Source organism: Dromaius novaehollandiae, chromosome 8 (genome assembly GCF_036370855.1).
Source record: "Dromaius novaehollandiae isolate bDroNov1 chromosome 8, bDroNov1.hap1, whole genome shotgun sequence".
Classification (NCBI taxonomy): Eukaryota; Metazoa; Chordata; class Aves; order Casuariiformes; family Dromaiidae; genus Dromaius; species Dromaius novaehollandiae.
Genome location: NC_088105.1, coordinates 40,630,434 through 40,651,503, shown reverse-complemented (window position 1 = coordinate 40,651,503; position 21,070 = coordinate 40,630,434). Strand labels below are relative to the sequence as shown.

The 21,070-nt window shown below is 39.8% G+C and overlaps 1 protein-coding gene across 2 annotated transcripts in view; it reads right to left on the bottom strand.

The window, feature by feature from the left end:
• PDE4B (phosphodiesterase 4B) overlaps positions 1 to 21,070 on the bottom strand; it is a 182,105-nt gene that overhangs the window by 140,110 nt on the left and 20,925 nt on the right. Inside the window, exon 1 of one of the 2 annotated variants that reach the window (XM_064516330.1) lies at positions 16,373 to 16,623. The exons of the other annotated variant lie outside the window; for it this stretch is intronic. Coding sequence (XP_064372400.1) covers positions 16,373 to 16,608 — 236 coding nt within the window. The 5' untranslated portion in view covers positions 16,609 to 16,623. Of the gene's footprint in view, positions 1 to 16,372; positions 16,624 to 21,070 lie in introns of those variants that run through there. 2 annotated transcript variants of the gene reach the window in all.

The window sequence follows — 21,070 nt, the reverse complement described above, 5'->3', positions numbered from 1 at the left end:
TCTCAGTGAAATGCTTCTTTGGCTTTTAAATCCAGGGGACTTAATTTCTGAAAACATAGATCAGCAGATCCATTATAAAAATAGGCCACTTGCAGTACTGGAAAAGCATGTTTCTTAATGCCTTTTCCTCTAAGTAGAGACAAAATACTCTTGAACATCAAATTCCGTACTTTTGTCTCTCCAATCTCTTTTTAACCTTTGTGTGCAGTGATCGCTTTGGTTCCTGGAGCTGGCATGCTCCCCGCCCTCTGTTTTCCCCCTCTGTAAGAGGCCGCGCAGAAGTGTTGCATCACACATGCAGCAGGTACCCAGGTCAGCAGCGCATTTTGCAGAATTGCGGTGGTTAGACATGAAGGTCTTCAAGCGCACTTGTACGCTTACACCAGGATGCCTCCTTTCACGCAGTTGATGTTGTACTAATCTAAGAGGCCGGCTGCTTCGGAGGGGCAATTCTGGTATTGACTAGTGAAGAGCGATCGGATTGAATTAAATCACCGCCTCTCTGAGCCACGAGCTGATGCCCTTCAAACGCTCGCAGACTGCTCACAGCGCTCCTGACCACCACACTAACCTCCCGGTTTCGTCACCGTTCAGTTAAACGCTATGTATTTATTCTCTTTGTTTAAGGTCCTGAAAGTTGGCTTTTAGTCTAGATGGCAGGGTTCATGAATTAGTAACTCTGAATTATTCATTAGATATTTAACCAAACGCCTCACCAAAATCGCAGTAGCTGTAAATCTAACAAAAATACATTCTATATTCTATTTTTCTTTTTAAAGCACTAAATATAATATTTTTGAAGGTTTCCTTAAGGGACCGCTAGGTTTTTAGCCTAAGTGATATTAAGATAAAAGGCAGATTTAATAATCTATTTCAGTTTCTTCTTCCTTTTCCTTGAACCATTAACATAACTAAAAGCATGAATGTAACTCAGCTTGTTATCTTTGCAAAATCAAATACATTAGACAGGGTATTATTTGCCTCAGGCAATGACATTTCAAGTTTGTATCACCACTAGCCGGGACCACTCCGTTTAGAAAGAGCAAAATTTGGATTTGACAATGATTGCTGCCACTCATTTACAATGAGCAATTGCTCTTTCACCAAGAAATCAGTTTCCATCCCAGTAGATTTGAATGAACCAACCTGTGGTGTTTATTACATAGGAAACACTTTCCCTGAAGTATTGAAATAATTAGGATTTATCTTTCTTTGCCTTCATAACACACTATCAAGAGAAATAGGGAATTAACCAAGACCTTTCTTATGAGAGCAATTTTATCTTTAACAACTTACAAATGAGACTTTTAACAATGAAATACTGTGTTTATTTGTTTCAAAAATAACCACTAAATAAAAAAACAAAACAATTAAACACCTGGGACTTGAACCTGCACATTGATTGCTCTAATTCTCACCAGCTTGGGTGGGAGAGGACCCTTAACTTGACAGTATTTTTGAATATCTAGTTGCTCATCTCAGTGACAACTTACTTTAAAATGTAACACTATGCTCCTATTTTCATAAATTTTGACCTACATGACTCATCTATTACATCACTTTAAAACTTGTGCAAATTTGCCTTATATTGTCTTGCACAACCTTAAATGAGTTTTTAAAACATTCAGCACGCCTTATATATTTTTGAGTTCCTTCCCTTACACATTGTCTACACAGTTACACCTGTGCCCCTCAGTACAGCGCCTGAGTACCTCCTGCCCTGCTCTCTTGCTCTATCTGCCATCCTTTCAGCAGGGAAGCAAGATGCACCAGTCATGCATCAGTCAGCAACCACACTCCACGCGTAACCTGCAGTCTCCAAGGCGTGCAGAGCTTCGTCTCTGCGTGATCGGTGCCGCAGGACCCAGCCTCTAACCAATGTGCGTGGGTGGTGCCGCGTTCCACAGCGGCACTGATGAGCTTCTGGTCCTCCGCAGATGTTAGGAGGAAATTTCTGTCACTGTGCCTACTTGGGTAGCCAAGGATAAGGTGGAGGCTAAGAGGTCCTTTTTGACAATGGGAAGCCTTTAACGGAAGAGATTTGTACAGAAGACAAGAGTTCCTTCAGATAACACCCGTTCCTCATTCACAGAGGAGTAGGAAGTGGATCCAAGTTCAGAAAAGCAATTGTAGCAAGAATTATTGCTTCCATTTCCTAACGATGGAGCGTAACATCTGCAAGCGATCAGGGTTTCTGTTGATAAGTATACACAGCCCTTTTGACCCATTTAAATTAAACACAGATCCACACGCTAACCCATGTAGCGAGAAGCTATTTTGCCCTTCAGTACAGAAGACCAGAACAGTGGTTCTATGTTCTGAAGCACTTACTTTAAAAACATATATTTCATATTGTCTTGCTGGGAGACATTGATATAATGTAATGGGAAATGATATCACTAGATTATGAAAATGTTCTCTAATAGAAAAACATGATCACCATGGGTCTGTGTTATTATATACTTTCAACTTTGTTCATTCAACTTTTGTAATTTCTTCCACATCCATTATTACTGAATAGATCCATGATCTTATTTTACAATATTTTTCAAATTGCACTTTGTGAATTAACATCAATTTAAGTCTTTTTAATTCATTCTAAATTATTTTACCCAACCATAAAAAATAAACCCATTTCTCAAATATACCTTGAGGCTTTTTTGAGTGAATACATTACAAAGTGAGTACTCTATCAAATATTGTTAGTGGTTAATATCATATAAATCCTAAACCATACAAATATGCTTGGAATATAATAAAGCTACCCCTCAGAAAAATTTCTAACCTACAGAGCAAAAATTCAGACAATTTTTACTTAGTTTTATGTAGAATCTTACTTTCCAAAATTTGAATACATGAAATTTTAACCCAAAGACCATAGAATATTCTCAAAAAAAGCTTCACTGCTTTCTAAGCACTGTCAAAGAAGATTCACCTTCAGTGCACAAAAGGATGACCAACAAAAAACATTAACATACAACATTATACAAAATTTTATTTCATCTGAAAGAACTGACAAGTACAAGACAAATGGTAATAATTGTCTACTACAGACATGCAGCGCACTGCAATTGTGAATGCACACAGCAGTGCAAGAGCCTCCTTTAGGGATACACAGTAAAAACAGCAAAGCTTGACTTTGAGAGATTTAATTTTTTTTCCTCGTGGAAGCAATCTGGAAGAACAGTAGTGCAGATTTTCATCATTCCTTTCTTGCAAAGCAGGGCAAAGCCTCAGGTCTTAGTGATTTAGGAAAGTATTTTTGTTGCAGGCAGAGAATGTGAGAAAACATCCTTATATGTATGGAGGTGATAGCTTAACACTACTGGAATTTAGAAAACAAGATGGCAGTTGACTGCATATCCAAGATATAGAGATTTTGCAAAGATATTGTTCTCCAGAGAAGGCTATTTCAAGATCATGTTTGTAAGACGTGTGGACTTCTCATTACATCAACTTCTCTTTTCGGTGAGCATCTTCTAGCGTTACTGTCTCCATCACGCACCATGTTTTCTCTTCTGTCCCGTTACCTTCTCCAGTCACACACCTTGTTTTCTCTTTTGTCCCTTCTCTGTTACTACAACGTAATCACCTTTGTTTCACTGCCAACATGATGGTGAAGAGATCTCTTGACACAAGAGAATTGGTCCTCCTATATTTTTTTGACATTTAAGCATATATTTATCTCTGTTTTGTAAATACCAGTTAAATGACATTGGGGTTTTTTTTGTTTTTTCATTCTGGGATTTTTTTGATATGGACATAAGTAACATATTAGTAATTAAGGTTCAGAAATACACAGTATTTGCAGCTTCCATCAACTTCATCTGGAATTGCAGGAGCTTGGTATCAAACAAAAGGGGCTGCCCTGTAATAATTCATGACTGCAGGGCATAACCTCATTACAGATATGCTTACTGAACGTATATGTTGCTTTAGTCTAACAGCAAGCTGTTGGAAAAATAAGCAGCAAGCCAAATAATAGCCCGACACAGCCCGAGCTCCAAACACTGGCAGGACAACGCAAGAGCCCTCTGCTTTGGCCTTCTACCTCTGACTTCCCATGAGCTCAGCAGCACAGTTTGTTAAGGGGATCCGCACCTGACAATACAGATCTTGACTAGATTTAAAAGGACACATTACCTAAAGGGGAAGAGATAGCTACAGAAAACAGCTATTCACATCTCAGAAGTTGAGGGTGACCGAGGCTTGCCATCGTTAATTTATAGTGATCATAAGTCAAGAGATGTACATAACCACTACCTGTTTTGAAAGCTTTTTCCTCCTTAAGCCAACCACTAAAGAAACACGTTAGTGCAGAATGCTGCCCACTTACTCTGTTAGCCACTAGCAAACCCAGTGCATCTCCAGAGTGCTGTAGTCCTTCACTCTGACATGCAGCCTATGCAATGGGAAAACTGGCAGCTCTACTTCCAACTGGGAAGCATGTATTTTCCAGCCACAGTACTCTGTGGGCCTATATCCCCCCAGAAAACACAGCCTGAGAAACTGAAATGCTTCAGCTACCCTGTCGCTAGCTGGTTTTGAACAAGATGGGTAAAGTTTAAGTAAGTAGATACACTTACATGGGTATTAGAAGGTGATTAAACTCTGTATTAGCACATCTAAATTCATAAGGGAATAAGCTCTGCATTACTGTGCTCGTCCAAGACTACTGTACTAAACCCCCTACACTCTCACCATAGGGCTCCAAGAAAGAAGCCACAATGCTGGGATTACCTATGGTGCCAGCAGCTTTGCAGGAAAACAGGATGGAAGAGCTAGAGCCAGCCTAGTCGTCTTCCCTTCCTGGGGTATGTGCCCTTGCTGAAGTCACTAGTGGGCTTTGTGCTAGGGAACTGTCAAAATATCACAGCAGGTTATTGTTCCCACAGTCTTGCCAGAGCCAAACTGCAAAATTGCTCCTCTGCTGCACCAACTTACTGGGATAAGGACAGAGCCAAATATGTGAGCACAAAGTAAGTTACCTCAATAGCAACAACTGGGGAAGGCACCATGGCCGGCGAGACACTGCGTTCAGGTAACCCCAGCCTTGTCTAATGGCTGGGACAAAGCGCAAACGCTGCTTACTGGGCATCCCATAGCAGAAAGGACACACACACACACACAATAAAGGCGCTAAGAACTCTGTACTTGCAACAGCCCTCTGGAAACCAAGTTCTTACACACACCATGAAGGTGCTCATCATCATAACTGAATACTTACAAAAAATGAGCTTCCCTAGAATTATTTGCCTCATCTTTTTAGACAAATATTCTGATTTCCTGACCATATAACTTTATTGAGAGGGGACAGAATAAGGCAAACGGGCTGAAAACCTCTTAGATGAGCACCCATGTGTTAATGTACAGGAAGTACACACTGGGCTGATCACATACCTGTGTCTGCATTCCTACAGTGGGACTCCTGACCGCTGCCACTAACAGCAACCGTGCAAATCTCATACAGAGTGCCACGCCATTTATCCTGCAACAGGGAGGTGTCTCCATCTGTGGTGCATAAGAACAGCTTGATTTTATGACAGAGAGGAAACACTGCTCTAACTCAGTCTACTCATATCGATGGTCATTATGCTGCTATTTCTGCTGCTCTGAAAGCTGCAATACGAACAGACTTTGATAGAAATGTGAACACATTTCCAGGTTGTGAGGTAAAAGAAACCCAAAAAATAGTATATGCCCAGATGAGTAAAATCTACTAAACTGAGGTTATCTGAAGCTGTAACAAGAGATGCAAATGTAGACAGAGATATATAAATCAGGAAAATTACATAACCTACTTTGTGCTTGTAGCATATTCGTAGGAAAACACCTGTATTCTGAATATATCTACACTATTGGGCAGAGTAGGAACTCCAAATGCTGGAGATAGCAACAGCACTGAACCACCAAAAGCAGATGCTTACATAAGGCTCCCCAGCATACCTCCTCAACAACATGCACATACATGTCTTAAGCAAATACTTCTGCCAGAGTACATTACCCAAGCCTCCTTCACTTAAAATCAAATGATACTGCTATGAAAATTAATGGGAACTTGACTTTTCATGATAAATTCTAGTTTTTGACGATGTGACAGTTGGTAGAGCTAGGAAAATAAGTCTTTTATGTTGTGAATGTTGCTTATTCACTCAAAAGTTTTGCAGTGCTGCAGGAACAGCGTCAGAATCTGGATCTGCTTGATTCTACCTTCTTAGCTAGGTAAATCAGTCCCTGCTCTGCTTTCTCGAACATTCAGACACTAAGTGTCTGCATATACATTTGCAAGTCATCGGGGAAGACGTGCTCAACTCTCTTAAAAGCTGGTTCAAGAAAGGTCTTGAAAACCCTCACTGAAAGCTGACTGTGCTGTCCCTCACCTGCTTCCCAGCTACTCACAGAAGCTTACGCTTTTGAAAAGTAGACAGCTGTATTATGAGGCATCTGGAGGTTGGCACTGTGTTCGTTATATATTCACAATCAGTTGCAGATGCAAGGACTCTGGAAGCAATAACTACCACTAGGTCCTCACCTTAGAGAAAAGGACAAAACTTCCTCAAAAGCCTGAATATGAAAGCAGCATTTCAGAGGTGATGGTCAGATTTAGAAGGCTAAGAAAAAGTCTTGGTCAGTTCTCCAAAGCCTTACCTCTTCTAATTGCTTTTGTCTTTGTTAAACCCAGCAGCTGGCTTTCGCATCAGCAACGGCCTATGGGCATTCTGACACACTAGTGACAAACGGGGATTGTATCAAGCGGGATTGATGCTGTGAGTGATCTGGACACTGTTTCCTATAGCATGAGCCCACTGTCCAACTCTTCTTCCTCTCCTCACAACCTTTGCTCTGTGTTCCTCATCAGCTTCATCTTGAGCTTCCTCATGTCACATTTGATTCAATTTTTCATTCTTTACCCATCCCTCACAGAAAAATACAAAGTAAACCCCATAACTGAGTGACAAGAAAAAAAGATGCCATTAACCTGTTCATTTTAGTAACGCTTTTTCCTCCATCTTGTTTGTCTTCTGTCCTTAAAAAGAAACACTGCAGTATATAGCACCCAACAAAACAGAACTTCAACCCTAACTAGATGTTTAGGACTGTAACAAAAATTCATTTTAAACAATAACACAGTCTGACGTAGAATAATGTTCCAAGGAACATAAAGAGAGATCTGAAAATACACTTGAACCTACAAGCACTAAATGTCTTCCTGTGCTGAGTTTCTTTAGCCCTTATTTCTGTGGCATGAGCTCCAGAAGGTACTGGGCTCACTGGAGATTCAGATCCTACAGCTACCTTGGTAATAATGAATCCAATAAAATGGAAGAGCTAATTTTGCATTATTGTTATGGAAGGAAACTTTTCCTCTAACCTAATGAAGTTGTCCATCATTATGCAGTTACTACCTGCATATGCACAATGTCAGCAGGGTTCATTAAAGTTTTGTGAAATGAAGTAATAGCACAAGATGTTTCTCCAGTTTACACAGAGAGCTCTTTATATGTTTTTTTTTTTTTTTTTTAATTAATATACTTAAGAGAAAAGGCAAGGAACAAATTCATTTACAAACAGTATTCAGCACATTTCAAGACCATATAATAAATACTGCAAGATCACGGTAGAACCTAAATGCCAATATCATAAAAGGAGACAACAGTAAAACCTAAATGCTAATATCATAAAAGGAGGTAATTTGTTAAAGTTTTTGTCTTGCACTTGCATGGTCTTTGACAACCTGTATCAGTGTAAAAGCTGTCTCTAAAGCCAGGAGGAAAAAAATCAATTGATTTCTATTTTTTTTTACTGATAAAAAAAGGCTAATTTCTCCATATATCTCCTTTCAGAAGGTATGCTTCCAAATGGTACAACTCTCTTGCTTCTCCATTCCAGTATCTATACAGCTATGTCAGAAATCAGAAAACAGTAAGCCAAGAAGTTACTATAAAGACTTAATTACCAAGACAAATTTGCAGTGAAATGCAGTTATTCAGTACCTACTACAGGTACCTACCTATACATATACTTGCTGTACATTTTTAATCAGAATAAAAATTCCCTTTGCTGAGGTCTGCACATCACGATGCATCATATAGTATATATAATTGCACATTGAGAAATCATCCACATAGCACTAACTGAACTAGGTAAGGCTGGATACATGGAACTACTGGAAGTGCAACAAAACCTCTTTCTCAGCATGAGTTCAGAATGATTCAGGGCAAATTGATAAAATGGTTCACATTTAATTCCATTAACTGCCATGCAGTTGTTTTGCCTTGATAATATTAAAATCTATTGTGGAGAAAGCTGCAATAAATTGCTCCATCATGATAAAATGCAACTTGCTGGCTTAGAGAAAAAGCAGAAGGCCATTATACACAGTTACGTTAAGCCTTTAAAGGTAAGCTCGTTCTAGTGAATGGGGGCATCCTAATTCTACCCATAAAAGCTCTCCTCTGCTAGTCCCAACAGGTTCTGGCCAGTAGCAAAGAAGACAGTTTCCTAACGTAGCAGATTATTATGGCAACAAAAAATCCACGGCCTTAGTGCTTTCTTTGCCAACGACAGCAAAGCCAGCTGGCTGCTGCAGAGAAGGAAGCTGCTGAGATACAGAGGATGGTGAATGCTTCTAGCAGCAGGATGGGTCGGCCCAGGCTCAGCAGCTGAAACCCCCTTAACCTACCGACGTGCAGAGCGGGAAGCTCAGCTCTCCCTCTCTGGCCATCCACCTCAACTTTGCCGTTCCTGCTTCACTTTCCTAACTGGTAGGGCCTGATCTCTGCAGTAACAGAAGTCTGTCTGCAGCACTGAGGAGTTTTGAAGCAGTTTTTCCCTACTCTGATGTTGTTTGTAATGTCAAATACCTTGAATTGTAAATCTTGGGTCCCTTAGCACTGCCTCCTCCTCCTTTATTTCTTGCCTCCTTTGCCTCCCTTTATTTCTTTCCTTCCTGCTCACCTCATTTCATGGCTAACTTGAGTCTGCATATTCTTGCCAGTCTCCTTATTTTAAGTTCTTCTCACATTTGGGGGAATCAATTTTACTAGAAAAAGTCACCAGTCATAGCAATCTGGGTGAAATCTGACTGCTATTTAAACTCACCAGCCTAGTGGCACAGAACATCTCAAATTTGAGTACATCATAGCATAGCATACCATGAGGAAGGCATATATTTATCATGAGATATTAGCAGACCAATCAACTGTTTTGTCCCACACAAATAAGTTTTTTTTTTTTTTTTTTTACCATAAATTGAAATAAAGTAACAAGTTGCTGTTTTTCCACAATCTTGGTCCCATACCATTACTTAAAACCTGCTCTGCCCCTGAGCAATACCTATTTTTAGCAGTGAGAGAAGGAAAAAGCTGGAGAAAGTTGAAATTGCTTTTGAAATTTTTCTTTCAGCACTTCCCAGAGGCACAGAGGTTGATCTGAAAGAAGAGATTCAATCCATGCATGTATTCTTTGGAAAGTAAAATCGTATTTCATACTAATAATTTTTGTATGGGTGGCTATGACAGTATTTTACCTAAAAATATTATCAGCTGTTCTTGCACCAGCCTTCTTGTTTTAGTTTAGCATTATACTGGTGTGTTACCATTACACAAATGTCTATTATTTTTACCAGCTATAGCTTTATCTTGTGCTAAGACAGAAACTCACGCATGTCAAGCAAAGCTGTCTACTGTTAAGCACCATGTCTTCTTTCAGGTCAGGCAATATAGTAGAAAAGAAGTGAATCATGCGGTATAACGAACAACGTGGATCCAAACACTTTCACTCTAGGTAACAAATCCCAACTCTTGGTAAAAATCACAGCATCCCACGAGCACAGTTTGGTTACTTATTTACATTTCACATCTCATATGCATTTATTTAGCCCTCCACTATGCAATTCAGTTTGACTGCAGTCTTCACATGGTTACTTCTTCATTCTACTCTCTTCTCTCTACTTCTCCAAACCTTCCCCGCTTGCAAACCTGCTTACCACAGGATCAGCACAGCATTTCCTGTGACACTGCTTTAATTCACCTCTGCCAAGACCCTCACCTGTGTTCCGACCTAAACCAAATTTTGACACTGCAAAACTCTCATACTGTGATCACTACGGAATGAGCTACAGTCCTACCAATATACCCCCAAACTCGCACTGTGCGTCACACAGACACGCCATCATTGTGGAATCAGTGTGAAGCTATCAGATATGCTAATTTAAGGTAACAAGTAAAACACAGAGAGTCATTTAGGAGAGTCATCTGTGGTGATTCAGAAACAAAAAAAGCTGAAATAAAGAAGAAGGAAGGGAGAATGTATAGATCTGCAGGGAAGCTAATCTACACTGCATAAATTATGTGGCAGACATTTATGCATTATCAGTCTGTACTGGCAATCAACTGAAACGCTTAAGAAAAACTGTTCTTACTGGAGACATACAGCACAAATATAAATCTGTAGATGCTATCACAATGGTTAGCTTCCATAGTGTTATATGGAGATGAATTTCACCAGCTTTCAGCAAAGCTAGTTTCAACAATAAACCTTCCTTAAGAAGCCATTTTAGCATAGGAAATATTGACTTAATAGTTTAAGCTTCTGACAGAGTCAGAGGTCATTCTGCAAGTGTCTCAAACTATCACTGCAGTAAATCATGTAACCTCTCTGAATCTATATTCCTCAGATTAGCACACTCTAAACATTAAAAATTTATTCTGGAATCATATCGCTAGAGTTGGAATAAGCTTTTTAAAGGAACCCATTGTATCTGCCTTACAGGTAAAATTTCAGACTTACTTAAAGACATTTCGTGAGCTATCAAAAAATCATTAGGAAGGGTCATATATGGATACAAATCATCATTATCTATAAATCTACAGACACCTGTAATTTCAAAAATAGACATTTTACATTGAGTCCCATTCTTCCATTTGATGAAAGGAGGAGGTACATGAGCAATAGGATATATATACCTAATATATATACCTAAATCTGTTTATTTCTGTGAGAACAGATCCACTCTCTCTCTGTGGAATGCCTGAGCCCACCGAAATCAAGCCATCATTAATATCACAGTCCCTTGTACTTTACTTGAATCTTTAATAGCTGGTAAATATTTTAACAGCATGTTAAAAGTTTATTTTCCCACATAAGTGGTTGGGAGATGAAAGAGGTTTCCCCTTTCTGTCCTCTGCGGTCATAGATAGGGCTTACGGACATACATTTAAACAAATTTAAAGATTACACTGCTGGTCTTGTTTTTGTTGTTCACGCTTATTTTTGTTGTTTAGAGAGCTCTTCCCTCCTCACCTGCACATCCTCTGAAACCTTCCATTCCATTCGGTTGTGTGCGTTCAGCAACTTTTTGGGGGACAAACAGGAGAATGTATAAAGCATAGAACATTCCCTACTTTTTCTTTTTTCCTTCTTCTTTTCATACTTTTGTCTATCACTTCAGTTCGTTTCTCCTAAGAGTTTCAGTAGGTAACTTAGCAAAATAGTGTGTCCAAGTATCAGTCCCAGTTAGAAAGATAAATTAGTGACTCCAGAAATCCTCTGATTTCTCCAAGACAAAGAGGAAAAGCCTGAAATCACGTCAACATTCAATGAAAAACACAAATAGGTCAGTTCATGGAAGTAAAGACAAGCATGGTATTCAGTGCAAAAATCAAGGAAATACATTGTGCTATGCATATAGCCAAGCAGAAAACATGTATCCAAGATCATATCATACTGTACTTTCAGGGAGACAGGTTATGCCGAGAGACACTAGCTTTGTCTCAAAAGCAAAAATCAATTCCTAACTCAGACCTGTCAAATCTCACCTCTGATCAGGACTCATGCAGTTGAGGCATTTTCCATTCTCTTGCAGCTCGATCTGTACCTCACTCCTGTGACGCGCTGTGCTGTGGCCTCCATCCCACTCGCTAGCGCAGGCATGTGATGAGGCTGCTCCGGAGACCTCAGCAGAGGAGGCACCGGGACACGGGGACCTGGGGTCCCCGAGCAGGGGAGAAGCCATTTCACTGCCGTTGGACATGGCAGGGCTTGGTGCTGCACGGGGATCGAGGACGAGCTCCCACCGGGAGCTTGGCTCCACCAGTAGCAGTTCTCACCCTCTGCTCCCATGCCGCTTGTACATCCCACCACAGCATGGGCAAAAGAACAGAGAGATTCACGGATCTTATAAATGCTCACTGTCCTCAGCAATTACAAGTGCACAGGCAGTCTCCAAAATCTGAATTTCCTGAAGTACTGTTTCCATGTTGGTTGCCACTAGATAAGTCTTTACTATTTTGGTCTACAAGCGCATACAATAACCAGAAAACAAAACAAAACGTGGTATCTTTTGATGGCTTTCACATGCCTACAGTACATTTTGCAACTTCAAGTAATTAAACAGAGCAGTTGTTCTTCACAAGGCTTGGAAAGCTCAAATGCTACCACTCTGACTGGATTTAAATTACTAAATTCCAGCACTGAAAATTATTTTGTAATGAAAACAGATCGTGTTTTCAAAAAATTAAGGCTAGCATATGATGTACATTTTACAGTATATTTTAAAAAGCAAATTTGCATCTCTATTTCAATCCTTTTCAAAGATAACCAAAAGAAGAAATTAGAGCAAGATTTCCTAGTATACCATTTCTGTTCTGTATTGTATTTTCTTTATACACTGGATAACAGGCATAAAGAAAAAACAGGCTTAAAGCCACTAAAATTATGAAATCTAAACATAAAATAACTTGGAAAAAAACCAAAAAGAACTTAGCTATCAAGAGACAGCAAACACCATATCCCAGAAATCGCTTCATTAAAACGCTAGTGCTCATCACACAACATAACTGATGACTGACTATACATTAAGAAACAGAGGAAGTGACCTAGGTTGTATAAATGTTATTGAAAAACTGTTTACAATCTTGGGGATAAATATTTAAATAAAACTGTATTGCAAGCAGCAGAATGCACTAGAGAGTATTGACTTTCTCTCAGAAGACACAGAGAACCTTGGCAGACTTTGCTGAGCTGGACCTTGCTTTGGGTGTAATCCCAATGACATTAACAGTGTTACTTCCTGAGAATAAAATGGCAGACCTGTGGAAAACAAAAGCTACATTTTTTTTAAAGCTTCTGCTTTGAGAGTCCTTGTGACAAACCCAGAGTTTAGGAGCACAGACTGTGATCAGTGGACACGGAAAGTCCTGTTTGGATGACACTGCACCAGCTAACACAGAAGCAAGCACTGTGGACTCAGCATACCTACTTGTTTTCTGCAGGTGCTTTTCTTTCTCCAGTGACTGCAGAGGAAACCCTGCAGCTAGGCTGGACTGCACGCTCAACACTGAGACAGCTAATAATAGATAACAATTCATGTCAACTAATGTCTGTTGTTTTCCTCAGAAAAGCCCAATGAATGCAAGTGATACACAGGGAAGTATCAGGAAGGAAGAAACAGGACATGGATTTTCAGAATCTCTAAGACAAAAACAAGAGATGCAAAGGAAGACGACTCACGGATTCTGGTGGCAGGAAAAGACTGAAGGCTTAAGAGTTTTTGTAATGATGATTTATATGAATGAGACATTTGAAGATTAGACACAGCAACACCACCCATGGCAAACTACTTAAGGGTTTCAGAGCAGGAAGGGATCAGCCTCACAGATGCTTGAAGGCAACAATGTTGACTGTGGTCAGGTACTGTCATAAAAACTAGATCCTGAAGAAAAGAAAGATTCAGAGTACAGAACTATTTGTATCATGGTCTTTTTTTTTTTTTTAATTCTGAAAAATCTGCATGGATTTTTTTGTTTGTTTTTGAGTAAGATCTGATGACTGGATATTGGAGAAGACTGGTGGTGACAGGTATTTTGTCAGCATGATCAGGAGAAAGAAATAACTGAAATTGCATGTAGCTGTAAAAGAAGGAAAATGCCCAGAGAAGGCAATTAAAGACACAAGGAGAGAAGAGCAAGGGAAAACAGAGAAAACTGAAAATACAGGACACAGACGAGCAAACAGAACTGAAGATCCATGAAGCAGCAAGATTAGCAACAATGATACAGTTGGTGAAAGATCATAATTTACAATGCCACTACCCCTCAAACTGAGGAAGTTTACTGTCTATGATGCTATAAAAGTTATGTATTATATGGTATGCAACAGTATGGATTAATTCCCTTGTTTACTATTACCTTCACAGTTGATATTTCTTGGACATTTACTTCTATGAGGTAATTCCTTTGCTACCCAGATGCTACTTCCTAGCTCAACACAAAAGCACAACACATTATATACATGGAATTTTTGTGCAGTCTATGAAAACATCACTTACACTGAACAACAAATCATTTAAAACAAATATGCAAATTCAGGTATAGAGCTGAAAGTACATTATTTACAACACGCATGCAACACAGCTGTACAGACATCCTAATGAAATGCTGTGTCACCTTTAAATAGTTTAAGTTGCCATTGTGTTTCTTAACATGCTAAACCAAACTGAAAAGGTCTCATTTGCTGTATGTTTGGACAGTCTTGACATGCACACACACACATTTTCAAAACCTTTCCTTGCAAGGGTGGTTTTCTTTATTTCTAAAATAGTTTATGGCTTACCTAAGATTAACACACATATGTGCAGTTCATAACCACTTGGCTTTAAAAACTTATAAAATTCAAGAAGTATGATAAACTTCCATTCAAAATTAACCTAAAATAATCCCTCCTCCTTTATAAGTTGATCCAAATGGAGATTATTACATATATATCAATCATATTAGATAAAACAATGCAGAAACCCAGTGGTGAGCCTGACCACATTCTGCTCTACTAATTCCCAACAGCACCGTCTTTTCACAGTATGCATTTCTCAAAACATGCGAGTGGGGGTGAGATGAACAGCACCCCACTGTTCTAATGCTGAGAGATATGACAGATGTTCAAGGAAATTCATGTGCATAAACCTAAAACTACTGACTATAACCAATTAAAATGCTACATGAAGCTAAAGAGCACACTGAAGCTGTTACACCATGTATCCAGGTTGGGTAGTTATTATTACTGCGTGGACATTAAAAGACATAAAGACTACATGATTCTAGAATTACAATTTGCATGGAACCCTGAAACATCACAAATGCATTTCAAATTGTATTAAAAAAGAATTAATCATTTATCCCAGTTTTACTCAGTTCACTTCACTGGCAAAGTTGTCTGTGTTTTCTCCTCTTATTTTTCTTAGTGATTAACAGCACATAACAACTGTAAGAGCTACTAATCCACTCTAAGCAAGTACCAAAGATTTAGTAATTCACTTCAGAAGTAAATACAGCTTTGAAGTTTTTCAGCATGACTCAATAAACCATTTTAAAATAATGTTCTATTTACGAAAGTAGCAGAAAATGATGGGTATTTTAGATATCCCCAAACATCTGGCCCATGCAAATATAAATGGGATATCCTTTTTCCCTTATCCTCTTTCCCTCTCTAATTCAATCTGTGAAAGGGGAAGGTAATTAATATGGCTATGTGTGAGCATGTTTTAAAAATACTCATATTATTAAAACTTTTTGGTTTATTTCTGATAGTCAACTAGTACATATTTAGAGAGTTTTTGGGATTAAAAAGGTGGCCTGTATACGGCATAGATGGAGCAATTTAGGAAATGAACCACTGGGATTCTCATAGATTTTCCTGAATTGTATCTTTTGATTATTGTTTATGACATGGTCTAACCACTATAACTGATGGTCAGAAGCAGCTCACAATCAACTGTAACAGCGTGCAAATTGACTATTTGGGGTTAGTAATTTGAAGGGAAGAAAAGAAAGACTCTTAGCTAGAGTTTCCTTGTAAAAATGGCTGAAAGAGGGGACATTTATAGCCAGCAAAAACTGTCAAAAGCCACTCATAGTGAAGTTGAAGCCTTTTCCAGCGTTTAACCCCAAGAGTATCCTGCCCAAATAGCCTGGTCTATGTTGTACTGTCATCTGCAATCGGAGCTGGGGCGGGGAGGGGGGGCAGTGGAGGGAAACATATTTTGAAGGCTCTGAAACAAAATCACACAGTCTACCTACACAATAATATAATATCTGTGAAAGTAATATAATATCTGTGAAAGTTACTGTCTGCCTTCTTTATTCAGAGATTAACTACAATACAGATGAATAATGGGCTGCATTTATTCTGGAGAACAGAAGCTGAATGACAATTGTAGCGGCACTGCATTATACGTACTTCGGCTGCCTTCTGCTCTATTCATTTAAGACTTGCCATGAGTATTGTGAATGAACCTCAGCTCATTTTCACTGTTAAAAAAAACACAGCCACACACACTCTGTTTTGTAAACCCGTACTGATATCAAGCAGATCTTACCATGTATGTGCCACTGTAAAGCGACGACGCTGACGGATGCTTTTATTCACGAGCAACTTTCTGAAAAAGCATGGAGAGTTCCGTGGTGAACTGCGAGGAGAAATTTTTGGAGACGTAGGTCTGTTCCCAGGCAGTTTGGGAAGCTCGAGTTCTAAATGCATTTGTTCTTTGAAAGTCCTTATGTAAATATCTGACTCTGGAGTAGCAAGTTCCCTAGAAGAATCTTTTGCTGTCATAGCTTAGATGGTATGTTGGCTTTCACCATTCAGAAAACATAACAAAAACACATCACACAGACATTGCCGCAGATCAAAAATGCTGATAAACCGGCAAAGCTTATCCCACTCATTCACGAGGCTGGGTTCCAAACGCAAAGGCTGCCTAAAGCAGCAGCGGCATAAACTGAAGACCGATAAGCCGGTGCTGTCAGAAAGGGCTTCACCAGCCCAGCTCTCCCTCTGAAAATGCGCCAAAGTGCTTTCTGTGTCAGCAGCCTCCTTGTGGATGTGGCTTGTCTGCAAGCTGCACGCTGACACTCGCCGAATTCATTCAGCTGAGCACACCAGCTCATGAAAAATTCATAAGAACTGTCTCCTGATCAATCCCTTTCACATAACATTTTGCCTGCAAATACTTAAACAACAGAAAAATATTGGATTTTTTTTTGTATATACTGATAAAATCAAGGCATTCCCAAACATATTACAAAACAAGTAACCTGATTCATTCAGGCCCAGTACGTTTAATAAAAAGGTCTTCATTCAGAATTATTTGTTTTACCCATACTGCAGTAGCTCCACCCATGACATGCTTATTGGCTCAATATTATTTTGACAACTGGACTCTGTTCAGCTCCGTCTTGTGTTATGCATGTGTCAGAGTCTCATGAAATTTTAAAGAGCGTTTGAACACCGTTACGTTGTTCCTGGGTATTGCCGAGCACGCCCCAGGCACATCCTGAGTGACCCTCAGGATCACAGCTCTGAATAGGAGCCGTGCTGGCACCGAAAGGGATGTGCACAGCAGTCAGGGTGGGCCAGGAAGAAAAGGTCTATTAGAAAAAATAAATAGTGGAAGCAACAAATAATATTCCACAAGAATAAAGCGTGCAAGAATGAACATTCCTGCGCTGAAGCAGAACACTGCCGAAGCAGCGTGCTTTGCTATTCCGGGAGCCTGTGCCTGGTCACAGGGCAAATCGCTGCCAGGCACTGCATAACCAAAACCCAACAACAGCACTACGGAGCCTAACAGCGGGTGCCCGAACAGAGGGAAACGCTAATGGGCAGGGAACTGACACTTCCCTGAAAGGAAAATAGAAATCAATTAATTTTAGCAATAAATATTTTTTAAAGGGGAGTTGTTTTGAGCATAGAGCACCACGAAACATGAAGCTAACTCCTACACTTGCAAGGCTACAGGACTCAGGCAAGGCAGTTAGAGAAAAGATGAGATGCCGATATTTAGAATATAATACTACCAAGAAAGAATGGCAGTGCATCCTTTTAACTGGTCAAAAGAAGGCAAAAGAGCATATCCAGCCAGAATAAGGTGGAAGTGTTCTGATCCATGTTTAAGAGGTCAATTGCACAGTTCAGGCTTAAATTATACAACAAATCACTCCCCATCTATTCCAATGTTCTTTTCACTCAGCAGAAAGACTACAGAGGAGTTACCAGATCTCTTGCCTAACCTGCTGCTAGGCTAGTCACCCTTCTCAACTATAAAAGAAAAAAAGGTAGAAAGGCTGCCAGAGCCTAACCTAGAGGAGACTGGAAATTACAATGTTATCTGATACTTGAGGTTCACACAGCAGTAGAACAGGAACATTTAATGCTTTAGGAATTATGACGTGTTAGATTGCGGGATCTGTTATTCTTCCTCTTGATTATACTGACAGCCAGTGAAAGACAAAAGGAAGCCTGAAAGATATGCTGAATGATTAATAAAATGCACACAAATGCTTAGAATCTGCAATTCCAAGCAGAACAAAAGAGGAACTTCCTAACACACCAGAAGCAAATGGAGCTATCGAAGGGTTTTTGTGAGAATGCATCTGATACTAGAAAAACAGTATTTCACACCTTTTCATAAAGCTATTAAAATGGCAAGGGGAAAAAAAGGGAAAGCCAGCTTTCTGAAACTGTGCGCAATAAAAACATGGTACATTACAGCATGCCTCTCATACCGAGTATGTACCTTCCATACCTGAGCTCTGAGCTATTTCAGAAGCAGTGTCCACTTAGGGAGCACTTCGCATCATTTAGGCGCCATAAACTAGTAAGGAGGTGCAAAGACAACCCCACGGGGCCGGCAGAACATACTACGATAAGATGCGCAAGGACTGTTGACTGAGTGAAGAAACAAGAAAGCCTAAGCTAACAAGATGGGAAAGGGAGAGTGTGAGGAGAAGCAAGCCCTCACACTCCCTTGTGGGAGTACAAAGCATGGAAGCCCCACAGCTTTGGGGAGCTAGAAGCCCAGTGTTTCTCAAAGCTGAGGTCTACAGCACTAGTTGCTTGATCACAACTGTAAAATAGTTTGAAGGCTGACCGTTAGCAGAAGATATTTCTTCTGTTAAACATCTCCCAGATCTTGGTGGCAACAGGATCTAATGATTACCTGGGTAAGGCTCACTTTCTGTTAAGGATACCAGCCTTTACGCTATCAATTTATGACATTCAGCACATAGCGGATCCTGCAGCAAATGTCTATTTTGTTGCTACCCATATCTAGTATTGGAATTTGGTTGACAAACACGTGCTGCAGATACAGTTGTCATTTCTGGCTGAAGAAGCGCGATAGCGAAGTCAAGAGACTTAAATCATATATAGTACGCTGACCTAACACAAACTGAAATGCTTCGCTATGACAGAAGTGGTCTCCTCTTGACCCTTTTCCCAAAATCCTAGAGATATTGCAAATTGGTCAGAACTACATAATGAAAACACACAGGCCAGTTGTCTTTGATGGATGAGTTGCTTTACTCTGGGGTAAGTAAAGAGGGGAGAACAAGAGTGTCCAAAGAGGCTTGCACTAACTGCCATGAAAGCATGGTATCAGAATAAACCTGGCAAAAATTCTGAAAATGCCTTCTGCTACACATGCTGAGGTGATAGCCAACAACAGCAAACTATGGCAGACAACGCTCCGGGTAGCTGGGGAGGTGACCAGGTTTGAGGGTCAGTTTACTGCAGGTATTCCTAACATGCAGACAAAAGTGGTCAACAGGCACCTCACTCTCTTCTGAGACGAGATATTAAAAAAACAAGCAAACAAACAAACTGGTAGAGCTGGGAGCAAAAAAGAAACAGCTTAGAAGAACAAAGAAAATTAAGGAAAATTTTCAGAGGTTTAAGTTTATCTGGGTGAGTTTCATACAAGCTTCCTAACTTACCAAAGAGCCCAGGATAGCAAAAGGATTTATTCTATTAGAGTAACTGAAATAACTGATACAGGTGGAAAACAAAGACAACTTCTTCAAGCATACAACTCCTCATCAAAGGCTGATCTTCATTATGTTGAGAGCATGCACAATTGCTAAGCAACAAGAATTCTCACTTTTTGCTTATAGTAGCTCTAGTAGCTCTATTATTTACCTGTTTTTAAGTCATAGTTGCCAGGATAAAACAAAATGTGAGGGAAGATGACAACTGAGGACTGTCCCGCATGCTTCAGTAGGAAAGGAAGAGTGGTTAGTTGACTCTTCACAGCACTTTCTGTCTGTGGCAGAGCAATTAGATACTTTTTCTGTAAGGCACGCTTTGTAGAAGCGCATTTAGATAAAAACAGTTAGCAAAGGGGAAAAGAAAAACAAGATAAGGGAAAGGAAGAGCTAGAAAAGGTCTCTTGGTTCTGTTCAAGGGAGAACTAAGATATGTGACTAGAGAGAAGCAGAGGCAGTAAGAATGTAGGAGAGTGTCAAGGATATGGAAATAGCCACTGGTACTAGAAAAAAGCCTCAGTTAAAGACTGCAGTAGAGGAGAGAATAATGGCACAGAAATGACACGGAAATGGCACAGGATTGACATGGATATGTTCTTCAGTTCAAGATCCGAGGCAGAGGATGCAATTGCTGGGATGATCTGGCCCTGGGAGTAAATAAGAAGCACACAGGCAAAGGGGGACAGAGGCAAAGATGCAAGGGTGGAGGTAAGTGAATCACCCAAAACAGGGAAAATTTCTAGAAGGAGGAAACTTAGAACAAAACAAAACAAAAAAAAATCAATGAACTGGAAGTTATGGAAAGGCAAGTGATTTGGAAAAGAGGTGCCTAAGAGTGGTGCTTCAACATGAAAATAAAAGTTACGTGGATGAAAAATGTAAGGATAGGGAAAGATGGCCAAGGCCTGAAGCCAGAACAATAGCTTGTAAGAAAAACGCAGGTAGGCAACAGCGATGTGAAATAGAGTTGTATGCAGCATTGCTAAAACCTGAAAAAGATGCCAAGAATAAAAAAGCTGTACAGCCAGTATTAGACATAAGCATGTGTGTGTGGACATCTTTGGAAAATTTAGGTCTTTCTAGTGATGGAGTTAATACTCTAAACACTACAACAGAAGTGGAGAAAAAGAAAAGTAAGGAGTATAAGCTGAAGAGACTGACATGAGAGGAAAAGAAGAAACATGTACTTCATGCTTTCCTTGTTTCCTTTCTAGCATGACCAAGATGCACACTACATCTCTTCCAGAAGTAAG